This window comes from Gymnoscopelus microlampas, assembly GCF_963454915.1.
Source record: "Gymnoscopelus microlampas genome assembly, chromosome: 17".
NCBI classification, from domain to species: Eukaryota; Metazoa; Chordata; class Actinopteri; order Myctophiformes; family Myctophidae; genus Gymnoscopelus; species Gymnoscopelus microlampas.
Window position 1 is genome coordinate 20525697 of NC_139954.1, and position 17978 is coordinate 20543674.

At 42.8% G+C, this 17978-nt stretch overlaps 1 protein-coding gene across 2 annotated transcripts; it reads right to left on the reverse strand.

The window, feature by feature from the left end:
* Positions 1-208: 208 nt before the first annotated feature.
* LOC311064892 (amyloid-beta A4 protein-like) lies at positions 209-17870 on the reverse strand. Of its 2 annotated transcripts, XM_084084926.1 has the most exons (18): positions 17636-17869; positions 13555-13722; positions 13153-13282; positions 12828-12940; positions 12245-12435; positions 11141-11379; positions 10797-10964; positions 9351-9484; positions 9043-9117; positions 8468-8626; positions 7964-8092; positions 7123-7222; positions 6737-6804; positions 5530-5674; positions 4002-4055; positions 3002-3093; positions 2702-2848; positions 209-2559 (listed from the first exon to the last, which is right to left on the reverse strand). In XM_084084926.1, exons 1-18 carry the CDS (start codon positions 17693-17695, stop codon positions 2458-2460), a joined length of 2274 nt encoding a protein of 757 aa, XP_083941052.1. In that variant the 5' UTR covers positions 17696-17869; the 3' UTR covers positions 209-2457. The 2 variants fall into 2 exon arrangements, with proteins under 2 accessions (XP_083941052.1, XP_083941053.1); XM_084084927.1 differs by lacking the exon at positions 10797-10964 and having other exon boundaries at positions 17636-17870.
* Between the last annotated feature and the right edge of the window lie 108 nt (positions 17871-17978).

Here is a 17978-nt window from a genome sequence, read left to right on the forward strand (position 1 = left end):
TTAGTGTGGGCCAGCAATGTTCGGAATTCGCCAATGAGGATGGAATATGAAAAATCGGACAGATCTGTATTGATCACATGGCTATAGAGATAATGTGAACCGATTTGCGTGATGTTTGGACAAAATCTGTAAGAGGAATATTAAAAAAATCAAAAATCGGCCTCTGGGTGTCACTATAACGGGTGACAAAAAAAAGTACAGAGCCAGATGGTTATATGTACATTCAAAATTTTATTCATGGGATAGTGAGTGTCGAAAGCTTTTCTCATGTCTAAGCAAATGGTTCATTTAGCTACGCAGGGAGAAAACAAATACTAGCCTCCAAAGGATACCCAGAATGAGAATCCACACAATTTAAACATTCACCTGATTAAGAGCTTCAGTTAGTGTTTTGTGTATGTACATGTAAGTGGAAAGAGGGTGTGAAGGTGATGGTGAAGTGCATGTGTCATAATAGCACAATGTGCATGTCACATTCATGTTTATTGGAGGCGGTATCTGGATATTTTGGGGAGAAGGAAATGTCTCGTCTCAATACACTGCTCAGATATGTGCTTCCAAACTTCAGAGAAGCCATTCATTTGGTGGTGATGCTTGACTTAACCCTACATGATGTCCAAATACTGGCCTACAAGTAACATTAGTGTTTAGCCTCCATTTTTAACACAAAAGGCCCGAGACTTGAAAAAAGAGACATAACAACAAATAGGCAAGCAAGGGATATCCACCACAAACAGACACTGTACATGTATAAACAACCTAAGAAATATAGAAAAATAGAATGTGTTTGTGCGACATGGAGAAGGGAATGTGAGACAGAGTAATGTATTGAGTGTAAAAGGGAAGGGCCAGGGCAGAGAATGTTGGTTTGACACATTATAATCTCTCTAAGCTAAGACATAAGTCCCATCTCCTAATCAAATTCTTGCACTGCCTCCAGGGTGCTGCACTGCACAGTACTGCTGACACAGCTAAAACAGAGGAGACGGGGGGTGGTGGAGGATCAGAATATTCGGAGCAGGATCGAGGAGAACACAAAAAACGAATGCGAGATGTAGAGTTAGGAGTTTGATATTGAAAATGGACTATTTGCATCTGGAATGTAAATGATCCAAATATTTACAGGCAAGAAGGAGAGTGGAATGTTAATTCTGGAATGATTGGAGGAAAAACGCAATGGCAATAAAAAACAACAAAAAACATAGAAATGGAACATTTTCAGACTTTCTAAATGAAATTCAGAGTGCATAGAACGCAAACAGTAACACAACTGACTTCCTTTCGGACACTATCACACTTCATAATATTATATTACATATAGATAAGAGCATTCTGCCCATGCAGCGAACACAGAGTGAGTCATGGAGACGAACTTAAAGAGCAAAGAGATTCAGTTAAAGCACGTCTCTGTGTGACAACAAAGCAGACCAGATTCTAAATACTCTTTTTTCTTTTTTCCTTCTTCATATCACAAGATCACAAAGAAGACACTAGAAATGTACAATCCTGCTAAAACGTCTAGTACGATGAGGACCAGTCTCACAGGTGAAGCTGAGGACCTCAATGTACAGAATACTGTATCTGTCATCAATATTGCCATGCACTACATGTACTTACAGCTAATCTCTGTCTTAAATTCAATACATTACACAAAATAAAAAAAATAATAATAAGAAAACAAAACATTCAATATTTTTTCAACTTTTACATATTCTGATGATGTGTAGATATACTGTATGCATTTTTTTCAGCTTTTTCTCCTTTTTTGAAAAAACAAACCTGAAACGCTTGGGGTATTTTAATCCTGCAGAGAGGCGCTCAGAGAGCCCCTCCTCCCATCGCCAGCTCTAAAGAGCTTGTTATGTCACCAAACACAGCACAGCTGTCATCTGAGAGTATACGGGAGCAGGAACGCATGGGAGAGATGGAGAGACAGAGCTGGACCAATGAGCGAGTAAGGGAATATTGAAATAGTGGGGCTTTGCAGGCTTTGTGGTTTACCTTTGAGGTTTGAGTGCTATACTGCAGGGGATGTCTGAACTCTTGATAAATTACTTGATATAAATAGTAGATATGGTGTTGTTGGCTTCTCTGTACAAACACTATGGCATATCTTCTTTGATTGGCTAAAATGTGCAGGTGAAACAGGGTGCCCTTGTCTGACCAAATTGCCGATGTATGGATGTTGAAGTGCTGCACAAGGGATAGAGGCTTAAGAAGGCATTCCATTTAAGTTCCATGCCATTTCCTTTAAACAAATCCACCAAGTTAACCATGCCTTCAAACAGGATGAAAATCGGCCTGTAAAATACTACTTGGGCCTCTTTGTTGCCATCAAATAAACAGGTAAGAGGTGAGCTGGAAGGGGAAATGGCAGCGAACCAGGATGGAACAGCGCCGACAAGCAGAATAGTGACATGGGAGTAAGCCAAAAGAAAAATGATTATGAGCAGCTTCTTAGTTCTGCATCTGCTCAAAGAATTTGTAGGTGGGGTTCTCATAGCCGTTCTGCTGCATCTTGGACAGATGGCGCTCCTCCGGTGTCACTGCAGCATCCACCTACCAACACAGAACATTAGGGTTAGCAAAACAGAAACTACCATATTCCTTTTAGCCCATGTACTACAAAGAGTCAATCTTCAACAAGTAGTAGTATATGATCACACACACTTCCCCCAAGTTAAGAAGTTCTCTCCTTTACCTCAATGACTCCATGGTGGATGGAGGTGTACTGCTTCTTCCTCAACATCACCAGGGTGATGACGATGACAGTCGCAATGACCACTCCTCCGACCATCAGTCCGATGATGGCGCCCTTGTTGGACCCTACGTCCTCTGCGAAGAACACCTGTGAATCAAGACAAGACAAAAAAACCTTCAGTCAAACCCGACACTTGCACATGAGAGCTCAAATGAATGAGTGATTCTGTCCCACTTCAGCAAGGCCCAGGTTAAGGCGATGTACTAACATTTAAATAGAATAAGTGATGGGTTTTAATACCAGTTTTTGATGGTGAACTTCATAGCCGGCACTTATTCTCTCCTCTGTCTCCATCCGCACTTCTGGCATCTCCTCTGGCTTAAGAGCAGATACTGAACACACATTTGGGAGAACATAGAAAAACTATATCGTCAAAAGTTAAACACACACACACAAACACACAGCACTATAGAGGTTAAGATGTATGAGAACACTATAGTAGTGTTTTTGCAAGCATAGTTTATGTATATGCAATCAATGACCCTAAATGCAGCATTTTATTACAGTATATGGTAGAATACTCTGATAGAGAGGTCATGTGTATTTGTGCCCCTCTAAACAAACAGGCATGTAGCCCGAAACGTCACAGCACTTTAAGGGTGCAATACACATTTTCTTTAAATGGAGCCCATCATTGTGTGAGTGTTTGTTAAATTTTTACTGGGATACCACCCCCATTATGTAAAAAGAAGAAGTAAAATGTTATATACATTGTTGTTTAATAATGGATAAATGTTAAATCGGTTACCTCAACATTATTTTGTAAATATAAAGACAATCAAAAGTGATATAGCCTACATTGGTGATTAATAATGAATAAATAGCCTATTTAATAGTTTAAACGAGGGGGATCCGCGAAGGTATTGAAAATACTGGAAGGGTTCCTTGGGGACAAAAAAGTTGGGGACCCTGCGATAGGGGATATATGTTTTATATACACAGATTTACAAATAAAAGACAAAATTATGTTGAGGTTACTTCCTCATTTTCCTGGTCTGCTTGATGCGAGAGAGGCAACTCAGAGCAGAGCTCATACTGTCACTGATAACTTTGTCTGGCAATCAATCTGTGATATGTCCCGCTGGCTGCCAAGTGCATGTCTTTCTACTCTTTTCCTCTAAACAAATGGCCATAACAATCACATATTCTAAACTACAAAAACGTGCATATTCACACCCATATCAGATAAACTACCAGAAAATAGACCACAAACAATCACACATGCACATCACATACACACCAGGTCGTGTGGGGAGGCCTCTGTCTGGCACTGGACGAGCATCAACAGGCTCCACTGCAGCAAATGACATAGGCAAAACAGTCACACCCAAAGAGAAACATACACATTTTGGAGGATAAAAGAATCATGTATACTTAATATTTAAAATCCCAGATGATGACAACCTCTCAATTACTCAAAATACATATAAAGCAGTAATAATATATACATATATTCTCAGTTTTTCACACCGCACAATGTGTTAATAACCAACCAGACAAATTTGAACGATTAAAACAAAATGTTTCAAACATTAGGCTTTAAAATCGTGAAAAAACAAGCAGTATTCTCTGAATGCTGGGTACATGTCAACTGAAGCTCGCAATGTTGATTTTTTCAGGTTGCCCCTGGGCGCAGGAAGTGTGTTTTATTGTGTTGTTTACGTTGTTATTTGAATATGGGAATGCGTTGGGGATGCGATATTATGAATCCCACGCCAGGTCCTGGCAAACCCGCTGTGATTGGCCAGTAGTCGCTGTGATTGACAGTTCTCGTTTTTGCTACTATGCCTATACCTAACCTTAACCCTAACCCTAACCTCAGTAAAACTATGCCTAAACCTAACCCTAACCTCAGTAAGACTATGCCTAAACCTAACCCTAACCCTAACCTCAGTAAAACTATGCCTGCCAGGGAGCCAATCAGACAGGTAAGGCGGGTCTAAATCCTGGAGCGTTGGTGGGATCCATAATCAGGCGTTGGGGATATATGTTGTGGGACTTTATGTGTAGTGTTGTGTCATGTTCCATTTCATGTAATGGTTCATTTGGTGGTTTATGTTGATATAGGTGTTTTATTGTAACACCATGACTGATTTCTGTTTGTACTGGGATTACCCCCTCTCCCTTTTTCCATTGATGTTGAGTTGGTTTGTGTGTGGTAGTGGCATATGCAGTTCCCACAATCAAGGCTAAAACAAAGCTCAAGTGATGGTCTTTGCAATACTATATAAACAAAGATGGCTGCCAATGTTTAATATTTTTGACGCTGTTGGATCTCTGCTTGCACCGATGGTGACGGCTGCCTACGTGTCATGTGTGAAGGGCTCGTTATACAGAGGTACTATTTGGGGCGGAGCTGAAATCATGGTTCGATGATGCATTGCAGTAATGATTGGAATAAGGCTACAGTAGGGAAATGTCTTCTTTATCTTACAGTGTGCGAATGTAACCAGATGGACCCTTCCAGGTCCATTTGGTTACATTTGTACACTCTCAGGGCCCTATTTTGCGTCGTATGCCTTATAATTCTTTATTTTTAAAAACATTTTCAAATAGTGAAAATAGCCAATCTACAAGCTCACAATGTGCAGCTATAGATAGGCTATTTTCACTATTTAAAAATGTTTTTCAAAATAATACAATAAATGTGTTATACGATTAGTCATGAGGCATAATAAGCTGTGCAAAATAGGGCCCTCTGAGTTAAATAAACAATGAGGATTTTACTGTGTACAAGTCTATTGTGTGTGTGTGTATGTGTGTTTTACCGTGGTTCTCTGTGTTGGGCTGGTTGAAGCTCTCTGGGTGGATAAAGCCCAGTCGGTCAAGGTCAAAGCCAGGCTCCATTGGAGCAGAGCTATAGGTCTGATCTGGCATCAGGGCGTCGTTACCATAACTCACTCTGCTGTCCGCCTGGAACGAACACATACATATTACTTTGTGTATGTGTGTACACAGTGTTAATTTAACCACTTAAGCCCCCCATACATACTTAGTATCCCCCAGGGGTCTATACTAGGCACCCACCTTTTTTCCCTGTATACTAAGAAATAGCCGATGTACAAGCTCACAACGCGTCCAGTTGTGACACGTTGTGAGGTTGTAGATCTGCTGTTTTTGCAGAATGATTGCCCCAGAATAGGGATGCTTCAGGAGTGTAGTGCTATTTTCAGAGGTGGGGGAGTGCACGTATAATGCATGTGCATGCGCATGCTCCTGGCCATGTGCATTATGCATGCGCAATATGAAAATATTGTGAGAGCGCACGCACCTTTACAAACATAAAATCATTATATTACATTGGCCTACATACATTATGAATAGTAGACAGTAAAACCAGTAAATATAGTAACAATAATAGCGTGTGTATGTGAAACTTGCAACTACTGCTAATAAGAAAGAACTGCCGAATAGATTAATTATTTAAACTGACCTGATGAATTGAGACACTCACTTTAACTATTGTGTGAAAAGCTCACCAGATGGGGGAGGTATTCCTCTGGGTAAAGAATCACAACTTAGTTCGGTCCATTCATCAATCAAAATTTAAAATAGAAATGGTTACATTATTGATACGATCACGTAAGTTTAATTTACCTGTGCGTGAGTGTGCTATGACTTTTTGATCACACATAGCATGTTATTTAGACAGATGCCAGGTTCATTTGTTGACCTGGCATCCTTTTTTTTATATTATACTTTTTTAACTGTTGCTAGGTTCTTGGTTTACCTGATCCTAGATGATCCTAGATTACTGAGGCACTCTTTCTATTTCATGTAATTCCTTATATTCCCATGTGAGGTGCAAGTGAGCACATGCTCGTGCTGTATGCTTCTCTCTCCTGTGTTACCTTGACAGAGAGAGGTGGTTCTATTTATGTCTCAGAGAGAGAGTGAGTGAGAGAGAGAGAGAGTGCAGTTTATATGAGGGGAGAGAGAGAGAGTGCATATGTGAGTGGGTACGACTCAACTCACCCTCCCATCGCTCTGCAGGGAGGAGACTTGCTGAGACAGCTCAGACTGAACCCTCTGCATCAGAGCAGCTAGAGTGAGAGAGAGAGAGAGAGAGAGAGAGAGGGGGGGGGGGTGGTGGGGGAGGAGAGAAGGGTGTAGAATGAAGTTAAGCTGGAGAGGAAAATGCAAGCTTGATGATGTCCAGATTTACGACACCTATTCTACTTACTCAACATTACAGAGAACCTGACTATAGAATACTATACTACCAGCAAGGCATACCACAATTCAGACATGCTACAAAATGCTTCATTATAGTGTAGGCTTTGGTCCTCCATAAAGTAGCTTAAGGCACTGAGGCGTGTTCATGAAGTATGTCTGCATTAGATATTAAAACCAAAACTCACAGACTTGGTCCTGGATCTCACTGGCAACACCAGGCACCTTGTAGAGCAGCCCCAGTGATTGGTTCATCCTCTCATCAATCACACGCAGGTGGGTCAGAACCTGATGACCAGTTAAAGTTAATTTCAGTCCAAATTCCTTTAGAAACAGTATTTAATGCAGAGAAGACAATAAAGATTGAACACAGGCCAATAAGCACTTATTGATTTAGTTGTACCAACTCAAATTGTGCTCTCCTACATACGTAGGTTCCTTGGGGAACCACCGACAGAACACATTAAATGTTATGACAACACTAAGAATTTTCCAGCATTAATTGGGTTTTACCTCTTAGTGCACTCTAAAAGAACATATTTTATATTAGCACATTTATGATTAAATAAAGGTGTCAATCTGTTTCTTTAAAAAAAAAAGATAAATAAGCCTTTTTTTGTGTCTTCTGTTTCTTTCCCCCAAGGATTTGTTCCTGTGAGTTTGTCCTTGCCAGATTAAGGGTTTTAAACAAATGGTTTGTTTCCTTTGTTAAATGTGGCCATGTAAACGCCTTTGTGACCGCAAGAGCCTTAAGGAAGTATTACAGTTAAAAGCTGTGTGTGTGTGTGTGTGTGTGTGTGTGTGTGTGTGTGTGTGTGTGTGTGTGTGTGTGTGTGTGTGTGTGTGTGTGTGTGTGCATGCGCGAGAGAGTATGTGCGTGCGCGCAAAATACTCTCACAACATTGAAATATTATATATAATATTAATAATTAATTATAAGAAAATTCAACAAAGTGACCAATGCACCATTGGTAACATTGGTAACTTTCCCTCTCCAACTGTACTTGTGTGCGAACGATTTAAGAGTACCTGGGGTCGGATCTGTGCAGCTTTCTTGGGGTCCACGGTCCGGACATGCTCATAATGTTTCAAGGTGTGCTGCCTGTCCTTCTGCTCAGCACGTACGTACTTCTTCAATAGACTCAACACCTGGCGAGGCTGGTTGTAGGAGAGGAATGGTTATATCACACTGTATTGTAACCATTTAGTCATTTAGTCAAGTATGGTAACGACACAATAAGACAAAGAGGGAACGACAGTAAGGATTGACTTCTCCATCAATTAGATAACTGTTCAAGGTATCTTCACTGCCACTTGGTACTTGCAGAGTGTTGATCAGAATCGTACTTTGATGATGCTGTATGCTTTTATACAAGATTAATTAGTAATTATTCAGCTTACGAATAACCCTGCCTTTGTATGCTAACAGCTCGGCATTCAGAGCAATGTGTGTGGTACAGTAGTGTGTAATATTTATCTCATATGGTGTGACTGTGTGTATGTGTATGTGTGTGTGAGTGCGTGCGTGCGTACCCGTGGAGGGTTAGCCTGCAGAGCGCTGAGGTAATTTTCCAGAGCCAGGCGGCGGCGGCTGTTGAGCAAAGCCTCCACCCGTGCCATGTGAGTCTCCACCAGCTGCTGCCTCTCTCCTGCAGCCTCCTGCTCCAGAGCCTCCACCTTCTCCTGGAAGTGCTGCACACACACAACACAGGAACAGTTCAACGGTCACACACAACGGACACACCCTCTAACCCTCTAACCTAATCTATACAGTATAATCCTCAGTGTTAATTTAACTCTGAGAGTGTACATTTGTACACTCTCTTAGTTACAGACATGTAAAGGTCCATTTTGTTCTTAACTATCAATCCTTTAGCTGGGAACCCCTGGAACCCCCTCAAGGACCCCTCGTGGGATACAGGATAAGATATGCATTCTAATGCATAGGCAAATGTTTGTGTGTGTGTGTGTGTGTGTGTGTGTGTGTGTGTGTGTGTGTGTGTGTGTGTGTGTGTGTGTGTGTGTGTGTGTGTGTGTGTGTGTGCGTGTGCGTGTGCGTGTGCGTGTGTGTGTGTGTGAGTGAGTGTGAGTGCGTGTGTGTGTCCTACCTGGATGACAGCTTTCTTGTCAGCACGAGGTAGACTCTTGGCCTGCCTCTCCGCCTCCTCCCACTCCCTCATTACCTAGATAGACAGAGTCTCATGTCAGGGCGCATTAATAACCCTCTCTGCCTGCAGAATATGACTGTGATCCACTGGACAACCCCCTTCAGGCAATATGATGTTGAAACATACCCGACAGCAGGAACTGAGGTTAAGTGAAACAAGCTAAACGTCACATAGGGAATTAAGGGCACACGCATGCACTCACACACTCGCTCGCACGCACGCACACACGCACACACACCCACACATACCTGGGACATCCTTTCGTGGTGCTTGGCCTCGAGGCTCTCTTTGGCCTTCTGGAAGTCTGCATGTTCGTTGTCATCTCCAGGAGCTTCCAGGTAGCGGTCCACGGCATCAGGCGGGCTGGGAGCCATGGTGGGCACTGGAGGAGGGCCGAGGAATGGAATGGAAGACGGGGTGGAGTGTGGTGTAGGAATGAAGAGGACACAGAGGGAGAGAGATGCAGAGGATGATGGGGGGAGGGAACGAGAAGGATTCATGAAAGGGAAAGAAGGCAAAAAACATCAATCACACGGAGTGTGAGACATGCATTACATTGCAAAGTATATCAGTCGTTCAAGTTTAGTTCAAGACACACTAAGAAATTATTACAAATTCAGTGAGAGCGAAAGGATGAACAATGTTAGCTTATGCTAACATTGTTCGCAGTAAAATATGTGACGAGGACGAAGAGGAGTCCTAGACTGCCAGATTTTGTGTGTGTGTGTGTGTGTGTGTGTGTGTGTGTGTGTGTGTGCGTGCGCGCTTGCACGTGTATCGTTTGTTTTATGTGGGAGAGTAGAGATAAGATAAATACTGCTTCGTCAGGATCAGGGCAAGCGCTGCGTCATCCTCTCCCACTGAGGGAGAGTTGTGCTTAACTGGGCAGAAATTGTCACCAAGACTAAAGCAACCGATTGCCCTTTACAACCTTCGTACACACACGCACGCACGCACGCACGCACGCACGCACGCACGCACGCACGCACGCACGCATACACACACACACACACACAGCACCACCACCATCACCACCAAACTATCTATGAAAACATTGCAACACTCTGCTAGTCAGGACATGATGTCATTAATAGGCAGACAACTGACAGGTTTAGTAGTATAAGAAGAAATATCAGTTTGTGCTACTGAGCAGGTTAGGGAGTGAAGGCCTGAGTATTACTTGAAGAGATAGTATTATTTGAAGAGAGTGAATGAATGATTCGTGTTGATGTGACAGGTAACTGGTAGAGCATTGTGGCTGTTTTCCACCAGGGACAGTGGGGCTTGATCAACTTGATCTTAGTTTTTTTGTTTTCAGACCATAGATTAATATCGAAGGCATTTTCTATGCTGATGTCATAAGACACAACCAAACCTGTTATTCCAGGAGAGGGGCTGTGAGCGTTTTTCCGTTGTCTGTTTACTTTTCAGATCAAAGGCACAGCAGCAAGTATTAGCTTGTTGAGAAATAAACGCGATAACATCCTGCCCTTTGTTTGCTACTGTGCATTAATGCACCACACACCTATCATAGGCCCAAGTGGTTAAGAACCATCAAACACTCAGGAGAAGGAGAGGGTGAAAGAGAAGGCATGGGGGGTGCAGAGGAAAAAGAGTTGGAGTAAGAGACCCCAGCCTGGAGAGCGGGATCAGGCCAGTTAAGGCGTCAGAGGGCTCCAAATCCTGGCACTTACAGGAACTGCTGCAGACAGATAGGCAGTACTCCTCCGAGTCAAAGTTATTTCTGTTTCCCCCACAGCCCCCAAATAGGAAGGGGGCACAGGTGCCCTTCTCGGGCATGAAGTACCAACGCTCCAGCATGGCATGACACGGGCCAGAGTCAGCACGTGCCCAACATACCGCTGAAGTACATACAGACAGCCAGCAAAAACAAACACACACAAATGAAATGTAAATCATAAAATAACATGAATTCATGATGTGGACATTTTCAAAGAAAACAATGATTACAATGATGGAAAATCAACTCCATGCATAGTGCACACGCTTGCTAACCGGCTTGCTCCAGAGTTCCTACCTCGAACAACTTCCTCAACCGATTCAGTGGTGGTGGTGGTGGTAGTGGTCATGGCGACATTGGCGTTGCGCTCATCGCTATCCCGCTCCTCCGTCATGTCGTCCTCCTCATCCTCATCGTCGTCATCGTCGTCTTCGTCGCCGTCTCCATTCTCGTCCCTGTCAAAGGACTCCTCCTCTTCGTCCTCGTCCTCGTCGTCCTCCGTGGTGGCAGGCTCTGTGTCTGCCTGACGGGACATGCTATGGAGACAGTGGTAGTGGTAAATAAAGACAGTATGTCTTGTTCATTATAGAGCCAGATCGATATATTGGTCTGGCTGATATATTGGCTGTTATTTGACTTTATTGAGGAAATTAGTATCGGCAATTATGCTGTCGATATGTCCCACTTTGTAACCCTGTAGCACCTTACAGCACCCTGTAGCACCTTACATCACCGTACAGCACCCAGTAGCACACTGTACTCTTTTGGGCATGACATCATAGGTGGCACGTTTTTTTTTTATGTTGAGCAACGCACTGCGTTGCAGCAAGTTGTGATCTTGTAAATCACCTATTCCTGATTTGACTATTTTCTAAAACTTTTAATCAATTCAAGGTTTTTCGAATCGATTTTTCAATTATTTATAGCTTTTTTTTATCCCTTTTTCTCCCTTTTTCTTTGGTCGTTATGCCAATTGATTCCTCCCCACACACATTTTTGTGTTGTCACTGCTGTTGTATTCTACTGATTCACCTGCCAGTGAGGAGCCCCCCGCCGCCGCACTCTGTAGGATTACATGACAAATATCACCCTCATCACCCGGCTTCCCTCCCCCGAACACGGGCCAATTGTGTTCGTATAGACACCCCAGAAAGCCGGATGCATCACGGTGGATTCGAACCCACAACCTCCATGGTGGTGGGCAGGCACTTTAGCACTGCGCCATCCGAGCGCTATAGATTTTTCACTTTTGGATAAAATATCGGTCAAAGCATCGGTAAATGGTGAGCTACTGTAGGACTCTCCAAAATCGGGATCGGACAAAACCTCGGCCATGATTGGTCAGACATAAGCAGATACACCTTTAATGTAGTCCGTAGGCATAGATGTGAATGACAATACCTGTTGTCGGCATATTCATTCTCGGCTCCACCCCACCAGACGTCTGACTCCTCCCCCTCCATTTCCACGCTATCGGATTCCCGCTCTGCCTCCACCGGACAGCAGACGAATTCCACCCCTCGGAAACGATCAATGCCGCACGGCAACAGCATCCCGTAGTCATGGAGATTCATGGAGCGGTCACCGCAGGACTAATAATAATAACAGCCATAAATCATAATGCTGCTACAGCACTCCTCCTAAGCACTGACTTCTCCCACTCATCTATAAACAGCACACGAAATGAGAGTACAGAACCTATAAATCATAACAGGCCTTGTGAGGGCTCACTATTGTGGTAAAACCTCAGTGACTGACAAAAAACAGCTATAAAGATGACAGCATTGACCATATTCACAGAGGTACCTGACGGGGTGGGGACTAGACAGAAGGTGAAGATAAGGAATCACTGAGTAATTTGAGAAAAGACATCCCAGGGAAAACTACAGGGAGTCTACAGAGGACCAGAAATGGAGTTCGACTGACAGCCTAGCTGTGACTCTAAGCAAGATAGTGCGTAGGATATATGTCTCTGTCACCTCACCTCTTTGGCTACCGTGTGCCAGTGCAGGTGGCTCTCACACTGGTCCATGCGTTCCTGGTGCAGGAACTTGCACTTGTCCGGAACAAGCAGAGCATCGCTGACAAACTCCCCGACTGCAACATGAAGAAGTTTCAGTTCCCCACAAGTAGTAATGTAGTATTGCAAACAGGCGCCCACGCACACACGCACACACACACACACACACACACACACACACACACACACACACACACACACACACACACACACACACACACACACACACACACACACACACACACACACACACACACACACTCATATATACATTGTTAGGAATGCTTACCCAGGCAGCGGTATGGGACCACAATGTGTACAGGACTGCGGTACTGCTTGCGGCCCTTCTTGCTCCAGTTGTGGATGCTGACGGGCTGGTTGGCCTCCACAACATTCGTTATCTGCAGCTCCGGGTACACCTGGAGAAAAGCTGAGAGCTTGAGTTTTCTGCACAAACACCAGGTCTTTGCTCTGCTCTGCACCCCTTACAGCCATTTCCTCACACATCTCACACACATGCCGAGATGTTTTAATATCACGCTCCCTCCTTCTGTAACAATCACATAATAACGTTTTAACGTTTTTGTTCCGTTCTTCTATGCTGTCTCCTCTGCATAAATTTCAGACATCTCCAATGCAATACCCCGCCTCATCTTTCTCTCTCAAGTCTCTCACTCTCTTTGTCTCTCACCTCTTGGCAGTACTGCAGGATTCCCTCCTTGGTGCCAATGCAGCTTTTGGTGCCCGAGGGATCCGACTCCCATTTGCCACTCTGCACATTGACGTGCATGTTGAGCTTCCCACAAAACATGGCCACCTGGGGCTCCGCTAGCAGACCCACAGAGTCATCAGCAGGCACCTGGAGAGACAAGTGGTCAAGAGAGCAGAGGCATGGGAAAAGGTCAGGATGAGTAACGAATGGCACAAGTTAATAATTGTTGATTATTTACAATATTTAGTTACAGTTAAATACAGAATAACAATAAAACGATGTTCATTCATTCACATCCCTAGACATTGTGCTGAGAGGGTTGTGGCATTTGAATCCCATAGCAATGCCACTCTTTATTAAAGTTGAGATTCTAAAGAGCATAAGTATGAAGCAAAAAGCTACGCATTCCATTTTTGTGTGTGCAGTAGTTTTCTTCTCTTGTGCACGAGTTATATCCTGCTGCTATCCCCGCGATCACCAAAGAAAATACGCACCACAGCTGTGCACAGAACACCCTCGTTTTTGGCATAAATAGTGCTTTAAGCCCGAGCCGGGCAAAGCAGTGTGCTGAATCCCTTACACCCAACAGGCCTAAGAGCTCAGCATTCATACTGCAGGGTGTGTGAATGTGTGTGAATGTGTGTCCACCTTTATTAGGCCCATTGTCTCACTGAGTCAATAAGGTGTGAGAGAAATGTCACAAGGAAAGAGGAGAGAGTGAGGAGGTTGTATCCTAATATTGGAAAAACAGTCATTAAGTGTTAGTATTATAACCTATAAGCTATAGAAATGTGGCTCTTGGCGAATACCTTTAAGAGGAGTTAAGAACTCCCTGTACTCTCTGACGAGGCACAAAAGAATCACGAGCTTCCTACTACCCAGCTGAACGAACAGCATTCTGGGACATTGTTTTTTCCCCTCTTTTTGTTTGCCAATACAATTGGAGGAAGTCTCAGACTAGTTTACCTTCTGGTCCTTCCATTTATCTTGGAAACACTGACAAAAACACTGACACTGCAAGCTAACAAAACACTTGCCACCAAGCCATCTGTTGCCATTCTAGTGGAAAAATCACTAATTCAAAGTTGATGATGGCTTGTGGTGTGAGGAAGTGTGAAAGAGCAATGGCACATTTATTGCAACAGTGCAACAAAAACAAAGTCGGATGGGCGGACGGACGGACGGATAGACAGACAGACAGACAGAGATAGTTAGACGTGTATATACATTTAAGTATTAAAACCAACATTTTAACAGCATTGTCTGGTTTGTGCCGCAACACATAACATTTACCAGAAGTGATTCATGATGGGATGTCCTAAAATGATTTTCTGTAGAAATGGGGCATTTCTCAACTTATCACCCTGCTGCAGTCTATGCGATCAATCAATCATACCATTATGTGTGTGGTTGGACCACTTTGTGTGTAGAGCATCTGTCTTGCCCTTTAGGTTCTAATCATAGCTGTGGCGCAGAAACAAAACTGCAATAGTAAGCAGACTAAGTGCAGGAACCAACACCCTAGTGTGTGGGGATATCGGTTATGCTACTGAAACCTTGTTCTTATGGCATTTGTGACAACATTGTTATGGTTGACATCTGCCATTCAACTAATTTGGTGATCAAAGCACTTTAAAGCAATGTGATACTGCATGCATAAGATGGTTTATGTCAAGTGTGAAAGAGCTTTACTTCATTACTACTATATCCTGTGATTTTAATTCTACTAATTAGTGATAATCATTTTTTAATTGCATCTACCTTCAAGAAAAAAGCTTGATTTAACTCCCCGTTTTTTCACAGAATGTGCAGACTACCAAAAGCATTTAAGTAATGACTCCATATACAGTTCTTCAATGCTACAATACAACAAACCATGTCATAAGTGACATTTATTTTATTATTTTGTCTGGGATATGCAGAGGTTTCCCTTGGAATGCTGCTGGTGTGTATATCTGAAATCTAACATGCTACAGTATCTATTCTCGCAAGTGACACATCCGCACATTCCTCGGTAGAAAAATGCTCATACTGTGTAATTCATGCAATGTGTCAATGACAGTGGTGGAAAGTAACTATGTACATTTACTCAAGTACTGTACTTAAGTACAATTTTGAGGTACTTTTACTTTACTGGAATATTTCCAATTTTCAATACTTTTATTTCTACTCCACTTCATCTCAGAGGCAAATATTGTAATTTTACTCCACTAAAATGATTTGAAAACTTTAGTAACTAGTTTGTAGATTTTGATTATTATTACAAAACATACATTAACCACTTCAGCCCTATGTATACTTAGGCTATTTGAAAATAGCTGATCTACAAGCTCATAACGCAGCAACAACAGAGCTTGCAGATCTGCTTTTTTCAAAGCATAGCATAAAAAGCAAAAAAGCATGTTTATACATCTGAAAACTTATGAAATGGGACATTCTGCATAATACTTTTGTACTTTCACTCAAGTACATTTTGAATACCAGACTTTTATTTGTAACAGAGTATTTCTACATTGTGGTATTGGTACTTTTACTTGACTCAAGTAAAAGTACAAAATGTGAGTACTTCTCTTCCACCACTGGTCAATGGCTCTTCTAACTAGGACTGACTGTGTGCGATCATCTCTGTCTGTCTGTCTGACTGACTGCCGTGGTCCAGCGCAGCAGCAGCCAGGCAGTCGACGCCATCTTGCTTGTGTCAAACTAAGCTACACATCCTTTTCCATTCTCCTCTGCACACACAGGCCTGTGTTAACTATCCCACCAGTGTTGCCATGTCCGCTTATTATGAGCGACTTTGGGATTATTTTTCTGTAAATATTGGTTATTGCGGCTTGCGGTTTTTTGGGCTTGTTTCTAAAGTGTAGTTGCTTATTTGAGCTTCCTTCCTAAATGTTGTTTAAACCAGTGGCTCTCAAATATGTTCATTTTACGGACACCCAAATTAATATGTATTTGTCTCCTATAACTACCATTTGCAAATATTTTGTGCCAGGGAGTCCCATACCAGATTTGTGTTGTCTTCCAAAAAAATCTTCCAAATATTCCATATTTTGTTTTTATTAAGATGTTTTGAAAATAGCAGATCTACAAGCTCACAACGTGTCGCGATCGGCCTAATAATAATAATCGCTTCTTTTGGGCTTGTATTCATTGACCTGGGTGCTTATTTCTCTCACAAAATCAGGCAACACTGTATCCCACCCCTGCAGCTGGAGATCTGCAACAATGTAACAACGTCGACGCAACGAGAAAATATGTAGCATTTGAGCAAATCACAAGTGAAGCCTCTATAAATTGCCATAATATAAACGACTATACAGACAATTATAGAGCTTGCAGGGTATTCTCCATCTATGTGGCCTTTAAAGCAACTGACAAGTCACCAATCTATGTATTGAACGTAACATTGCACTGGAAGAATTATTATTTTATACAACAAAGTATAGCGACTGCTCAAGTCGACCACCAGAAATGAACAATTAGTCATTTAATTTCCCATTAAATGATAACTGTATAATGTCACCGATGGAAAATAAATCACCAACGCGTCTGCCTACTAAACAGGGTGTTAAACGGCATAAATAATCTATCATCTGCCCCAATCAAAACATTTCCAACATGGCCAGTGGCAAGCTGTCAATCACTGACTGACGTCTAACGGTTAGGCCCTCGTAGCACTCCTGCAGCTAGGAATGCGTTGTCTACTCTACTGGTTTACACACTATTGATTTAAGCAGATCATTGTAATATATATATATACGTGTTACGAGTATGTTAGATCAGATCTTCGTTCACCCGGACAAGCAGGCCGCCCCAAGCTGAGCTGGGATTATGTTTTAGAAATAGAATTGCGCACATTGTCCAGGGTTGACCAGTAACGCACATAAGTAGTAAATATTTGTTTATCGACCATTTAAAACGAAAGAATAGTAAGATATAAGGTGGTCGTGTTTCAGTTTATGAAGCTATCTTTCAACTCCTAGTTCTGGGCCTGTAGGCACACACGACTCTCGGAGAAACGTTAAGAATTCCGTGATTTCTCCACATTTATACGCACCTCAGATGAGAGCGTCAAGGTCGCCACCAATAACAGCAGAAATGCCGTTTGCTCGCCCATTCCGTCGACCCTATATCCAGCGCGGTGTATGTTCACGATTGTTCAAGCAAATCCGTTAGAGATTGATGCAAGGGGCTGAGCTGCTCCGTTCTGTCCCGATCCCTCCCTGCCGTGTCCCGGTGATGATGATGTAGCCGCGGCTAGGACTGTGTTTGGATGATGGAGGGCGATAGAGAGGCTGGCCAGCCAGATGCTCCACCAAGGTAGCGTCAAGAGCCCATAGCCCGGATGGTCGGTCACGTTATGATTGGCTAGTTTTGGTTGTCAGGCAACTGTAAAAGAT

Excerpts from the sequence above, each read along its gene's own strand:
- LOC311064892 (XM_084084926.1), bottom strand. The coding sequence starts at position 17,695 with ATGGGCGAGCAAACGGCATTTCTGCTGTTATTGGTGGCGACCTTGACG. Across the intron at positions 10,965-11,140 it reads GGTTGAGGAAGTTGTTCGAG|CGGTATGTTGGGCACGTGCT; the intron begins GTAGGAACTCTG and ends TATGTACTTCAG. Across the intron at positions 6,805-7,122 it reads TGAGATCCAGGACCAAGTCT|CTGCTCTGATGCAGAGGGTT; the intron begins GTGAGTTTTGGT and ends CTCTCACTCTAG.